At 52.0% G+C, this 14,293-nt stretch overlaps 1 protein-coding gene across 11 annotated transcripts in view; it reads right to left on the bottom strand.

Moving 5' to 3' along the window:
- Window positions 1–7,642, bottom strand: part of DOT1L (DOT1 like histone lysine methyltransferase) — a 51,165-nt gene extending 43,523 nt beyond the window's left edge. For 10 of the 11 annotated variants that reach the window (XM_042250226.1, XM_027969922.3, XM_027969929.3 and 7 more), the window contains exon 1: window positions 7,323–7,642. In XM_042250226.1, coding sequence (XP_042106160.1) covers window positions 7,323–7,403 — 81 coding nt within the window. In that variant the 5' untranslated portion in view covers window positions 7,404–7,642. The remainder of the gene's footprint in view (window positions 1–7,322) is intronic. The other variant, XM_042250223.2, reaches the window with a different exon arrangement.
- Window positions 7,643–14,293: the final 6,651 nt, after the last annotated feature.

Below are 14,293 nucleotides of genomic sequence, written 5' to 3'. Positions count from 1 at the left end.
GTGCAAAAGCCCACCATGTGGCAGGAGTGTGCCCAGCTGGCAGGAGTGTGCCCAGCTGTGGACCGCGCTCCCTCTCTGGACCCCCAGGCAGCCAGGACACGTCCAGGGCCCCTCCTCCTGCAGGGCCTGCAGGGGCCCCTGGGAAGACACGGGGCCTGGAGCGTGGTCTTCTCTGAGATGAGGTGAACTCAAGCTGTCCTAAGCTCTAACACCAAAAAGAGAGGAGGGAATGGTTGACAACATGCCTCCTCCAACTTCGTGACGCTGCTGCAGGGCCTGTCCAGCTTCCCGTGGCTGCCCTGACCACCTGAATGACTCGGAAGCTCTCACAACCTCTCAGCTCTGGCCACTTCTCACGCTCCACAGGTCTTCAGATCAGAGTAGCGCCAGTGGGGGTCCACATGGAGGGGCTGTCGGGGAGGGACTCTGGGGTGATGGGAGAAGAGGATGATCAAAAGCTCAGCACCAGAACTCTCTTCGCCTGAGGCCAAGGCCAAGGCCGTGATGGGAAAGGAGGGCAAGGGTCAGGAAGGACAGGAGGCCCTTCCAGGGGCCCAGTCAGCAGAAGGACTCACCCAGGATCCCTGAGCAACCAGTGGCTGCATGGCTGCCAGCCCGAGGTCTGGAAAGTCCAGGCAAGCCTCACCTTGAGCACTGTAGCTCTGAGCGTGCCAGCACTGTCCCACCCCCAGCAGGGGTCACTGTCAATGCCCCACCAGGGTACCTGGTGCCAGCCACCCCAGAACCAAGGCCAAAGGAGTGCCTCTCCAGGGGCCTCAAGACCGACTTGTCCCTCCACACACAGGAGTATCAGTTGGCCCTGCAAAGGGGTGAAGAGCCGACACTCACTACCACGTGGGCAGACCCTGAGAGCACGATGCTCAGTGAGAGAGGCAGACACAGAAGGACACACAGGCTATGACTCCACTGATGGGAAACGTGCAGAGCAGGCCGATCCACAGACACAGGGAGTGGGTTCCTGGTGGTTAGGGGCTGGGGATGCAGGTCCTTTGAGGGGATGAAATGTCCTGGAATTAGATAAGATGGTTGCACAACTCTGTGAATACAGTAATACAGTACAGTAAAACCCGTTAAACTGTACACCTGCGGTAGGTGAGCTGTGTGGTACGAATGTTATCTGGACAAAATAAAAGTAAAAAAGTATTAGTTGCTCAGTAGTGTCTGACATTTTGCAACCCTATGACTGTAGCCCGTCAGGCTCCAGGCAAAAATACTGGAGTGGGTTGCCATTTCCTCCTCCAGGGGATCTTCCCAACCACACATAAAGGAGATTTCATTAATGTGCGTTAGAGGATACCCCAGGTTAACCTGTAACTGTCTCTTGAGCCTTTAAATTCTATACCAATTCTATACCTCTGGTTGGCCAATTGTTTGTTTCTTTATTTAGGTTTTAAGGTGAATGACCTGGGGCTATTTGTTTCCATCAACCTGACTGTGAATCTAAAGACACAGTTGAAATGTCTATTTTTCTTCTATCCTCAGAAGAAATTGCTGCAAATCTACTCTATGATTCTCATTCTGTTCAGCTTACAATACAAATAGCTTATTATCTTTTGCAACCTATGTCTTACAATAAAGCAGTGCTGAAAAATTAAATAGAAAGTTCAGTTGCCATATAGGCTACGAAAATGATTTGCTGGTGGTGAGTTTTAAACTCGATTCTACATAAATTTACTAAGAAGGGCACTTCAAATTTTGCTCTTTAAGGTATCTTGAAATTATAGGCTCACTCTCCCTAAAATTTCTAAAAGTGTACAGCTTAGAACAAAGCTGTTATTAAACAAACACAAAAACCACAAGACCTGACAAGGCCCCTCCTCCCATGTCCTGCCTCTTCACCTGGGCTGCACCCAAACCAGGTGTGGGCCCAGCCCTGCCCCTCGGTGGGAGCCTGGCTCAGTCCCAGGGCAAGCCCAGAGCAGACCACGGGGGGCCGCTCACAGACCAGGAAAAACATAATCCACTATGAACAGGTCCAACACCGCCATGCAATGGAGAAATCCTTCTGAGGAGTCTCATTCCAAGCCCCCCGACCCTTGCTATCGCTGAGGAGCAAAGAAGCAGCAGTTCCAGAGGTAGTATTCCTCTACCAGGGGCCGCCCATCCCCCTGCATAAGGCTAATGCACCTTCCGTGCCTCAGCCTCGGACCCCACAACTAACTCAGGGGATTCAAACTGAAGCCCAGCAGAGACAGTTTCTCCATCCAGGGTCACACACAATGATGCTGGAGCCTCGGACCTCCCCACCCAGCTCACAGGGCCGTGCCTCGGCTGGAAGAGGGCCCTGTCCAACACAGGGGTGCCAAGGAACACTGCTCCAGGGCTAATCACCCCTGGGCTAGGGACTGAGACAGTGACCATGGGTGGAGAAAGTAAGGGAAGAAAAGAGAAATGCTGGTTGGGAGGGGAGGTCAGGCAGGTGGGCAGCGAGGGAGGCTGCAGAGGACACGGACCGACTCGGGCATGTCCTCTCTGAACATTCTCGGGACCACCACAGGCGCCGGGGGCAGGAGACCTGGTGGTGGGAAGGGCAGGACAGCTTGAAACGACAGAGAAGGAGCCAAAGAGGCTCCCAGGCACAGCCCTGAGCAAGAGGAACAGAATGGACTGTTATCCCCCGGTAGAAAGACAGGTGCGCAAACTGGGGAGAGCACTGACTGAGAAGAGAGAATGAGGGGCAAGAGGGGCCTCTCGGGAGACGAGCACGGAGCCCAGGCCCCAGGCCCTGGCAGACACGGCCGGCCACACCCTGCAGGGCCCCGGAACACTGCACCCTGGTGAACCCAGGCCAGTGAAAGAATCACATCGTCGTGCAGCTTCGAAAGGGGTCACCATCAGGAGAAGCTGGGAGAAGAGAACACTTGGTGCCTCCGTCTCATTTCTTACAACTGTACAAGAATCTATGATTATCTGAAAACAAAAACTTTAAAAGAAAAGGACAGGGCTCCCAGAGGAAGACGGGGGCAGGTGGCCCACAGCTCCGCCACCTCCTCCCTAGTGAATACCCCAGGTTCCAGCACCGCTGGCTCCTTCCACCAGGAACAGAGTACTTGGCCTGCCTACTCTGGGACACCTGGATGTCAGGGACCAGGGTACAGAAGCTGAGAGCCACATGCGGGGTACCAGGCGTTTCCAATGACGCCATCCTCTCTAAAGTGGTCACCTCACCCACGGAGAGCTGTCAGAGGGTTAACCTGACTTCCACCTGAGCTCAGATTAGTCAGCACTCACTCATGCACACAAGAGGTCAGAGCAGAAAATATTTTCTGAGTCATAGGGAGGGATGGCTCAGCCAGCCGCCCACCTCAGCTACTACTCACAGCCGAGTCTGGGGCATGATGGCTCAGCATTCATCAGAGACTCGTGCGCTCGCGGAGGCAGGCAGGGACAGTCACACCGAGGCTGCTCCACACCCACAGCCTCCGTGAGTCACCGAGGGGAAGGACTACTGCCCGCCCTCGCAACCTCCGGCCCAGCCACCAGGCACCTGCTCCCTCCTGAGCTGAGACCCAGTTTTCTACCAAGAGAAGGGCCATCCTGCTTTAGCAACGCTGCCATAAACTGCGAGTGGACATCTGGGAACTCTGCGACAGAAGGAACAAAACTCGCCCTGCACCACGCCCTCTTATTTGTCAACTGCACAAAAACCCATTTCGGAGGCTGGACATTTCCACATGTGGAAGACTGTGGCTGTCTGCGCTTCCTCCTGTGGGTGCCCTCTCTTTGGAGAAGCCACTCACCCTCCCTCAGCCCCACCCTCCAGGACCTCATCCCCAGGACACACCTCCACTGCACCTCTGTGTTTACAGACAGCCCACCGACCCTCCTCATTCATAAGATTCCTGAGAGCAAGAACACTTGTGTACTGTGCTCTGCTCCCCTTGGAACACTGGAGATATACAGGAGGTGCTGGGATGAATGAATGAATGAACAAACAAGCAAGCTCAGTCATTTCCAATGTGTGGTCACATGAGTAATCTGACCTTTGGAAAGGCTATGCTCCTGGAAGTGGCCCATTTTCTTAACGTACTCATCATCTAGTCATCACTAAATATGAACTCTTATAATAAAGTTCTGCCCCCTCACTTCCTGTGAGAAAGCAAAATCTCCCAGTGGGGACACGGGAGGGGAGCAGACGTCACTGCACTGCTTTAGGAAGGTTGCAGCTTGCTGACCATGGCACGCCCCAGCCCCCACCTACTGCCTGGTCTTGGGACTGCCACCCCAGGAATGGCTGCTGACCTCAGATGGAGTGCCCAGCCAGGCAGGCAACACACCCTGAACCCTGCCAAGTAAGGTCCTGCCAGCAAGAGAAAGACACTCTCTAGTTCAGACCCGCCCACCACTGGAAAGCCAGCTCCCGCTGGGACCTGGACACACACGATGTCTTACTGGCAAAGGTTACAGACCTCTGTATATTGTCATCCTACTTATTTAACTTATATTCAGAGTACATCATGAGAAACACTGGGCTGGAAGAAGCACAAGCTGGAATCAAGATTGCCGGGAGAAATATCAATAACCTCAGATATGCAGATGACACCACCCTTATGGCAGAAAGTGAAGAAGACCTAAAGAGCCTCTTGATGAAAGTGAAAGAGGACAGTGAAAAAGTTGGCTTAAAGCTTAACATTCAGAAAACTAAGATCATGGCATCTGGTCCCATCACTTCAAGGCAAATAGATGAGGAAACAGTGGCAGACTTTTATTTTTGGGGGCTCCCAAATCACTGCAGATGGTGACCGCAGCCATGAAATTAAAAGATGCTTACTCTTTGGAAGCAAAGTTATGACCAACCTAGACAGCATATTAAAAAGCAGAGACATTACTTTGCCAACAAAAGTCCGTCTAGTCAAGGCTATGGTTTTTCCAGTAGTCATGTATGGATGTGAAAGTTGGACTTTATTATAAAGAGAGCTGAGTGCTGAAGAATTGATGCTTTTGAATTGTGGTGTTGGAGAAGACTCTTGAGAGTCCCTTGGATGGCAAGGAGATCCAACCAGTCCATCCTAAAGGAAATCAGTCCTGAATATTCATTGGAAGGACTGATGTTGAAGCTGAAACTCCAGTACTTTGGCTATCTGATGCGAAGAGCTGACTCATTTGAAAAGACCCTGATGCCTGGAAAGATTGAAGGCAGGAGGAGAAGGGGACGACAGAGGATGAGGTGGTTGGATGGCATTACCAACTCAATGGACATGAGTTTGAGTAAACTCCGGGAGTTGGTGATGGACAGGGAGGCCTGGCATGCTGCAGTTCATGGGGTCACAAAGAGTCGGACATGACTAAGAAACTGAACTGAACTGAGCAGACCTCTGTGGCCTTGCTCCGCCCTGAAAATAAGATGGTGATGGCAACAATGGGACCATCTCCAGATGAACCTTCATCTTAGTTTCAGGTGCTTCAGTGCTGGGTCACAGTGGATTTCTAGATTCTCCTGATACTCAAAATACCAATTTCCAACATGCAGGAATGTTGTTAAACAGACATTCAGCACAGACCCCAGTCTGACTCCCAGAGTGTTCCCCCAAGTGAGGTGAAAATCCAAGTTCACCTGCCCTGGGCTGTTTAGTAGCTCTATTCCTGATCTCTCAAAACTGCATAGCAGGGAAAAGGAGTGACTACTCACGCCCTCAACAACGGGCATGAATCTCACATACATTTTGCTAAGCCAAGCAGCCCGAATCAAAAAGCTACACATTGTTGACCCCATTTACTTGACTTCCCATAAAAGCCAAAACCTTAGAGACTGAGATGAGACTGGTGGCCAGGAAGCGAGAGGCGAGTTGATGCCAAAGGGCAGCAGATGGTTTGATGGGATTGTTCTGCTGCCTGACTGCAATGATCTGTCAAATACTCTAGAACTATGAGCTACAAGTGAACCACACTTCATGTCCACTGAGAATAAACATATTACATTTTGAAAAATGTACGGGCCAACGTACTGGTACAAGACGAGTGCAGTAAGAGGGGCAGAGAGGGAGGCAGCTGGATCAACTGGAGTTTTGAACGTTCTCCCCACTTTCAGTTTACGTCCCCTGGATCGTCTCCCCGCCCTGCCCACTGCTCAGGCCGCACGCCAGGGCGAGCGACACAGAGCTACCCAACCGGAAAAGCCAGAGCCCGGGCTCAGCCGCGCCTCCGGGCGCAGGAAGCGCAAAAATAGAAAGCGCCGGTGCGCTCGGCGGGCTGGAAAGCCTCCGACCTCGGAGAACCGCGGAGCACCAGGGCCAGGAGCCAACGTCGGCTCCTGGGCGGTCCCAGCGTCCCGACCCCGCCCCTGGCCGCGACAGTTTCCAAAAACTGACACACACGGAGCCCGCGCGAGGGGCGGGGCGCGCGGGCTTCCCCGCCGGGTCCCGTGGAGGCCGGTCCCCCCGCAAGCCGAGCGCGCGAAAGGGCGCCCCAAAGGCGCCCGCCCACCGCGCCCGCTGTGCTTTCCCTCCCGAAGGCGCGCTGCCCAGCCCGAGCGCGGTCGCTGGGGCACGGACACGCGCACCCACGCCGCCACCGGGGACAGGAGCCGGGGCGCCCACCCTGCGCCCTGCATGTCTGGAATCACCCGGACGCCTGTGTAAATTTCCGTTCGGCCTGTCATTTTCCAAAGGCCACACAAGATCAGGGAACAGGACGCCTCCAAGGGTCCGGCCAGCCCACCCACTCAAATTAGGGAACAGGACGCCTCCTTACCAAGGGTCCGGCCAGCCCACCCACTCAAACTAGGGAACATGACGCGTCCTTGCCAAGGGTCCGGCCAGCCCACCCACTCAAGATCCAGGAACAGGACGCTTCCTTTCCAAAGCTCTAGCCAGTCCTGCCCCTCAAAATTAGACAAATGCCTAATCTACAAAATTAACAACTGGAAAGGAGGAAAGAGTGTCCTCAAAAATAAAAAAGCTGAGCACGGTGACAGCGCCAAGAAAAAACTACCAGCAAAGAGAAACCCTACACGTCAAATCATAAAGTACGGAAAGGCAAGCCCGCCGGCCGTCCAGGCCCGGGGAACGGGGGTCCCCAGCCCCGCAGGACCAACGGCAGCCCGGCTCGGGCGCCCCTCGGAGGCGCAGGGTCCCCGCGGCCCAGTTTGCGCCCTCGGCCGGCCCGGGTTCCCCGCTGCCCACCCTGCGCGCGGGGCTTGGAAACGGCCGCCGAGAATCCGGCGGGGCGGGAATGGGGGGTCCCAGGGAAGGTTGGGCGCTCGAGTCGCTCCGTTTCTCGGTGGGCCCCCCACCAAGCTCACTGGGGAGTAGGGGGCTAGGGTCTGGGGAGAGGGGGTTGGGGAAAAGCGGGGCGGCACTCACGTAGACCGGCAGCGGCCACGGGTAGACGGCGGGCTCGGCCCCCACGGGCGACTTGAGCCTCAGCTCCAGCTTCTCCCCCATGTCGGCGCGCGCGGCCGCCGCACCATGCTAGTCGGGCGGTTGGGGGAGGGGCGGGGCCCCGCCGGCGGGGGCGGGGCGGACGGCCGGAGGAGGGCGGGCGGGAGGCTGAGGGGAGGGGGCCTGGCCTGGGCCTCAGCCGCCGCCACCGCGCTCCCGTCCAGCCCCCGGCTCCCTCTTTGTGGTCACAGGCCCGGGGCCTCCAGCGCCGCCGCCATCTTGGGCCGGCGTGAGACGAGCACAATGAGCCGGGGGCCGGGCTGAACCACTCGCGGCGCGCGCGCGGGGGGGCCTGGCGCGAGGAGGCGGTGCGCTCCCGCTGCCCCGCCCGCCGCGCCTCGTGCGCCCCCCCCCGCCGGCCCGCCCTGTGGGCTCTCCCGCTCCCACGCACGCACGCACGCACGCACGCACGTCCTCGGTTGCCCTCGGTTGCCCCCACCAGCCCCAAACGGGAACCTGGGGAGACCCCGCAAGGCCTGGGACGGAGGGTTCGAAACCCGCTCTTGGCGGACAGGAACAACCCTTCCCCCCCCATAATAAAAGTATAATTTCTCATTAAAGGTGACAGGTAGAGTCCCGGCTTCGGTCACAAGAATGCCATATATTTAGCCTATTTTGTTGTTCAGTCGATAAGTTGTATCCATTTTTTTGTGACCCCATGGACTGCAGCATGCCAGGTTCCTGTATACTCCAATATCTCCCCAAATTTGCTCAAATTTATGTCAGTGAATTGAATCCGTGATGATATCTAATTGTCCCATCCTCTGCCACCGCCTTCTCCTTTTGCCCTCAATCTTTCCCAGCATCAGGGTCGCTTTTCCTGTTAGATAGCCTAAGTATTAGAGCTTGAGCTTCAGCATCAGTCCTTCCAATGAACATTCAGGGTTGATTTCCTTTAGGATTGACCGGTGATGTCTTTGCAGTCTGGAGGGACTCTCAAGAGTCCAGCACCACAGTTCAAAAGCATCAATTCTTTGGTGCTTGGCCTTCTTTGTGGTCCAAATCTCACAACCATACATGACTATTGGAAAAAACATAGCTTTGATTATATGGACCTTTGTTGGCAAAGTGATGTCTCTGTTTCTTAATAAGCTGTCTAGGTTTGTCATAGTTTCCTTCCAAGGAGCAAGGATCTTTTAATTTCGTGGCTGGAGTCACCATCGGCAGTGATTTTCTGTGTGCGTGCTCAGTCATGTCCAACTCTTTGCGACTCCATGGACAGACCCCACCAGACTCCTCTGTCCATTGGATTTCCCAGCAAGAATACTGGAGTGGGTTTCCATTTCCTCCTCCAAGGGATCTTCTCAATTCAGTGATCAAACACGCATCTCCTGTGTCTCCTGCCCTGGCGGGCGAATTCTTTACCACTGAGCCACCTGGGAAGCCTATAGTGATTTTGCAGCCTGAGAAAATGAAATCTGTCACTGCTTCCATTTTCCCCAGTTTATTTGCCATTAAGTGGGGGGCTGGCTCCTTATCGCCAAATTCAGACTTAAATTGAAGAAAGTAGGGGAAACCACTAGACCATTCAGGTATGACCTAAATCAAATCCCTTATGATTATACATTGGAAGTGAGAAATAGATTTAAGGGACTAGATCTGATAGATAGAGAGCTGGATAAACTATGGACGGAGGCTCATGACATTGTACAGGAGACAGGGATCAAGATCATCCCCATGGAAAAGAAATGCAAAAGAGCAAAATGGCTGTCTGGGGAGGCCTTACAAATAGCTGTGAAAAGAAGAGAAGTGAAAAGCAAAGGAGAAAAGGAAAGATATAAGCATCTGAATGCAGAGTTCCAAAGAATAGCAAGAAGAGATGAGAAAGCCTTCCTCAGTGATCAATGCAAAGACATAGAAGAAAACAACAGAATGGGAAAGACTAGAGATCTCTTCAAGAAAATTAGAGATGCCAAGGGAACATTTCATGCAAAGATGGGCTCGATAAAGGACAGAAATGGTCTGGACCTCACAGAAGCAGAAGATATTAAGAAGAGGTGGCAAGAATACATGGAAGAACTGTACAAAAAAGATCTTCACGACCCAGATAATCATGATGATGTGATCACTAATCTAGAGCCAGACATCTTGGAATGTGAAGTCAAGTGGGCCTTAAAAGCATCACTACGAACAAAACTAGTGGAGGTGATGGAATTCCAATGGAGCTGTTTCAAATCCTGAAAGATGATGCTGTGAAAGTGCTGCACTCAATATGCCAGCAAATTTGGAAAACTCAGCAGTGGCCACAGGACTGGAAAAGGTCAGTTTTCATTCCAATCCCTAAGAAAGGCAATGCCAAAGAATGCTCAAACTACCGCACAATTGCACTCATTTCACATGCTGGTAAAGTAATGCTCAAAATTCTCCAAGCCAGGCTTCAGCAATCTGTGAACCATGAAATTCCAGATGTTCAAGCTGGTTTTAGAAAAGGCAGAGGAACCAGAGATCAAATTGCCAACATCCGCTGGATCATGGAAAAAGCAAGAGGGTTCCAGAAAAACATCTATTTCTGCTTTATTGACTATGCCAAAGCCTTTGACTGTGTGGATCACAATAAACTGTGGAAAATTCTGAGAGAGATGGGAATACCAGACCACCTAACCTGCCTCTTGAGAAATCTGTATGCAGGTCAGGAAGCAACAGTTAGAACTGGACATGGAACAACAGACTGGTTCCAAATAGTAAAAGGAGTACGTCAAGGTTATATATTGTCACCCTGCTTATTTAGCTTATATGCAGAGTACATCATGAGAAACGCTGGACTGTAAGAAACACAAACTGGAATCAAGATTGCCGGGAGAAATATTAATAACTTCAGATATGCAGATGACACCACCCTTAAGGCAGAAAGTGAAGAGGAGCTAAAAAGCCTCTTGATGAAAGTGAAAGAGGAGAGTGAAAAAGTTGGCTTAAAGCTCAACATTCAGAAAACTAAGATCATGGCATCCGGTCCCATCACTTCATGGGAAATAGATGGTGAAACAGTAGAAACAGTGTCAGACTTTATTTTTTCGGCTCCAAAATCACTGCAGATGGTGACTGCAGCCATGAAATTAAAAGATGCTTACTCCTTGGAAGAAAAGTTTTGACCAACCTAGATACCGTATTGAAAAGCAGAGACATTACTTTGCCAGCTAAGGTCCGTCTAGTCAAGGTTATGGTTTTTCCAGTGGTCATGTATGGATGTGAGAGTTGGACTGTGAAGAAGGCTGAGCGCCGAAGAATTGATGCTTTTGAACTGTGGTGTTGGAGAAGACTCTTGAGGGTCCCTTGGACTGCAAGGAGATCCAACCAGTCCATTCTGAAGGAGATCAACCCTGGGATTTCTTTGGAAGGAATGATACTAAAGCTGAGGCTCCAGTACTTCGGCCACCTCATGTGAAGAGTTGACTCATTGGAAAAGACTCTGATGCTGGGAGGGATTGCGGGCAGGAGGAGAAGGGGACGACAGAGGATGAGATGGCTGGATGGCATCATGGACTGGATGGACGTGAGTCTGAGTGAACTCTGGGAGATGGTGATGGACAGGGAGGCCTGGCGTGCTGCGATTCATGGGGTCGCAAAGAGTTGGACACGACTGAGCTACTGAACTGAACTGAACTGCACCCATTCAAGTATTCTTGCCTGGAGAATCCCATAGACAGAGGAGCCTGGCTGGCTGCACTCCATGGAGTCACAAAGAGTTGGACACAACTGAGCAACTTAACACAATATACGTATGTTGTGTGCGAGTATATACACACCCGATGGATTCTGTTTGTCTGGAGAACCCTCACAGACACAGACCCTTATGACAGTTGAGCACCTCCTCTGTGCCAGCCAGGAAGCCAAATGCTTGTTCTTTCAGTGCGTGCCTTTATTGTTGCAAGTCCCCAGGTGAGGTGTCTTGGGGTCAGAGAAGTTCACAGGGTGCTGGCAGGGGGGCTGGCTGGAGCCCACATGGAGTTCTGACTATGCTAACAGCAGTAGAGCCCCACAGTCCCGCACCCCGGGGTGTTGCTCACAAAGACGTGGAGGGAGAGACAGGATCTGCAGGAAGGTCTAGGGAAGCTTCTGAAGGTCCCTTCGGAGCCCCAGATGGAGGTTGGATCCCCAAGGGTGTTCTTGGTCAGGACTCTGGGTGGGTGAGGGTTACACAGAGTCACTCACTTGAAAAGTATCCATTCTGCCCTTGTCTGTATGTTTATCCACCAAAATCTTTTAAAAATGGATGCCTTGGTTGCTGGGAACACACCTGCCAAAGTTGTGTGTCTGTGTTGTAAGGGGACCCAGCAGGAGGACTCAGAAATGGATGAGCCCCCCATTCACAGGGGTGGAGAACTTGAGCTAAGGATGGTCAGCAAGGTCCTGGAGACAAGGGTCCCTGCTCTGGACACCCTCTTCCCAGCCCAAGATACCCAGAGCCACCACCTTACCCACACCACAGAGGAGAGTCAGTCACCGTGGCTCCCAGGCTCCCTGCACTAGGAGCTATTTTAAGCTTGCATCCCACAGGACATAGCTAGAGAGAGCTGCTGTCTGCAGACAATCTCTGTCTCTCTCGCTCCCTTGCCTCTCAGCTTCTTCCCCTTCCCCCTTAGCTGTCACAAACCGCATTTCTGCAGAGACCCCCAGGATCCTCTGAGACCCTGATTCAGACACCAGCCACAGGATAGCCCACAGACAGCTGAAAACCCTAGTCCCTCCTTGTGCCCACCCCCACCATCTGACAGATGTCAAAGCAAGCCCTAGTCAGGTATGACTTTGGGTCCAGGGATATTGACACATGCTGTCAGCATGCCACTTTCTTCCTTAGACTCCTCCCTCCCTCCTGTATTACTATCACTTCCTCCAGGACCTTCTCAGACTCTCCTATATGAGGCTGGGCTCAAGGTGTGCCCTCACCTATCCTTTGTTGCTGTTCAGTCTCTGAGTCATATCTGACTCTTTGCGATCCCATGGACTGCAGCTTGCCAGGCTTCCCTTTCCTTCACTGTCTCCCAGAGTTTGCTCAAACTCATGTCCATTGAGTCAGTGATGCCATCCAATCATCTTGTTGCAGGAAGGGGGACCCCTTCCAGGGCCCGAAACTGGGTTCTTGTCTAACATTCAGAAATGAACTGTCCGAGGAGACACATGTGCTGACAAAGCAAGAGATTTTATTGGGAAAGGGCATCCGGGTGGAGAGCAGTAGGGTAAGGGAACCCAGGAGAACTGCTCTGCTGCATGGCTGGCAGTCTCAGGTTTTATGGTGATAGGATTCGTTTCTGGGTGGTCTTTGGCCAATCATTCTACATTCAGAGTCTTTCCTGGTGGCACACGCATCACTCAGCCAAGATGGATGCTGCTGCTGCTGCTGCTGCTGCTAAGTCGCTTCAGTCGTGTCCGACTCTGTGCAACCCCATAGATGGCAGCCCATGAGGCTCCCCCGTCCCTGGGATTCTCTAGGCAAGAGTACTGGACTGGGTTGCCATTTCCTTCTCCAGTGCATGAAAGTGAAAAGTCAAAGTGAAGTCGCTCAGTCGTGTCCGACTCTTAGCAACCTCATGGACTGCAGCCTACCAGGCTCCTCTGTCCATGGGATTTTCCAGGCAAGAGTACTGGAGTGGGGGCCATTGCCTTCTTCAATATGGATGCTACTGAGAGGGATTCTGGGAAGTGGACAGACACATAGTGTCTCCTTTTGACATTTCCCAAACTCTTCCAGTTGGTGGTGGCTTATTAGTTCCGTATTCCTTATCAGGATCTCCTATCATAAAACAACTCATGCAAATGGTTACTATGGTGCCTGGCCAGGGTGGGCGGTTTCAGTCAGTGTGCTTCCCCTAACAACTCTCCCCTGAGAGACTTCATACTCGAGATACTTCTTGGGAATTGAGGCGGAGGTCTCTTTCTTCTGTAACTTCTTCCTGCCGTCCATGGGCATAGGAGTGCCTAGCAGAGCAGAAGTGTCTCTCTACCTGATCTAAGCTGGAGTGTTCCACATCTGAAACCAGCTTCCACCCTTGTAGTAACAGCAATTTATTTTGAAACTGTTGGCCCCTCTCAGAGATGGAATAGACAAGGGCCAAACAGGAGACCTAACAGGCTGGCCATCTCTGGTCCCCAGAAACAGAAGGCAACATTTGGAGTGAGGGTTGCAGGGTTTGTGACCCTTTTTGATTGGTTTGGTGGTGAGGCAACAGAGCTGTGCTTCAGGAATCTTGTGTTCAGCCTGAAGTTACCATCCTCCACCTAGGTGGGGGCTCAAAGACATTATTATGCATATTTCTTTGAGTAGGAACCAGGACTCTGTCTGGAGGCTGTACCAACCTTTGATTTTTAATCCTATTTCTGTATCCCTTCCCTTCCCTGATTAGCAATTGTTTGAATCCACCCTTTGGAACTCAGGGAAGGTCAAGGAGGCTGAATGAAGCCTATATCCTACAGACAAGATATGGAGAACACAGAACTGATCTCTACTCCAGAGCCCCACAGGGTTCTACTCAGTTTTAATTTAGGGAACTAGGCAACTATGACTGTGATAACTTCCTGTCAAAATGGAGCATAGGACTGCCTCAGCTTGGAGTATAGACACTGAATTGGAAGTATTTCTGAGTTCCAAGTTCTAGATCTGAGTCTTGTATGATTAAAATCCTGATCCCTTGGTCTGCCATTTTGGTGTAACAGACCCAATTAGAAGTAGTTGGAGGAGTGATAACTGGAATTTAGTAGACAAAATAAATCTCATTTCTTTTTAGAAGAATAGGCCTGAAACCCAGTCTGGACCTGGCACTTCAGGGAGACTTGTAGCCAGGTAGCCAGTTGCCTAGTTTTATAAAAAGTAAGGTTACTAGCTACCAGCAGACATTGTTTTGAGAATAGTGGCATCCAAGCCTGACACAACTCAGAAAACTCAGGTGTTTAGCAATACA

Source organism: Ovis aries, chromosome 5 (genome assembly GCF_016772045.2).
Source record: "Ovis aries strain OAR_USU_Benz2616 breed Rambouillet chromosome 5, ARS-UI_Ramb_v3.0, whole genome shotgun sequence".
NCBI lineage: Eukaryota > Metazoa > Chordata > Mammalia > Artiodactyla > Bovidae > Ovis > Ovis aries.
Note: the sequence above shows the minus strand (reverse complement) of the source record. Positions and strands in the feature narration are given on the sequence as shown.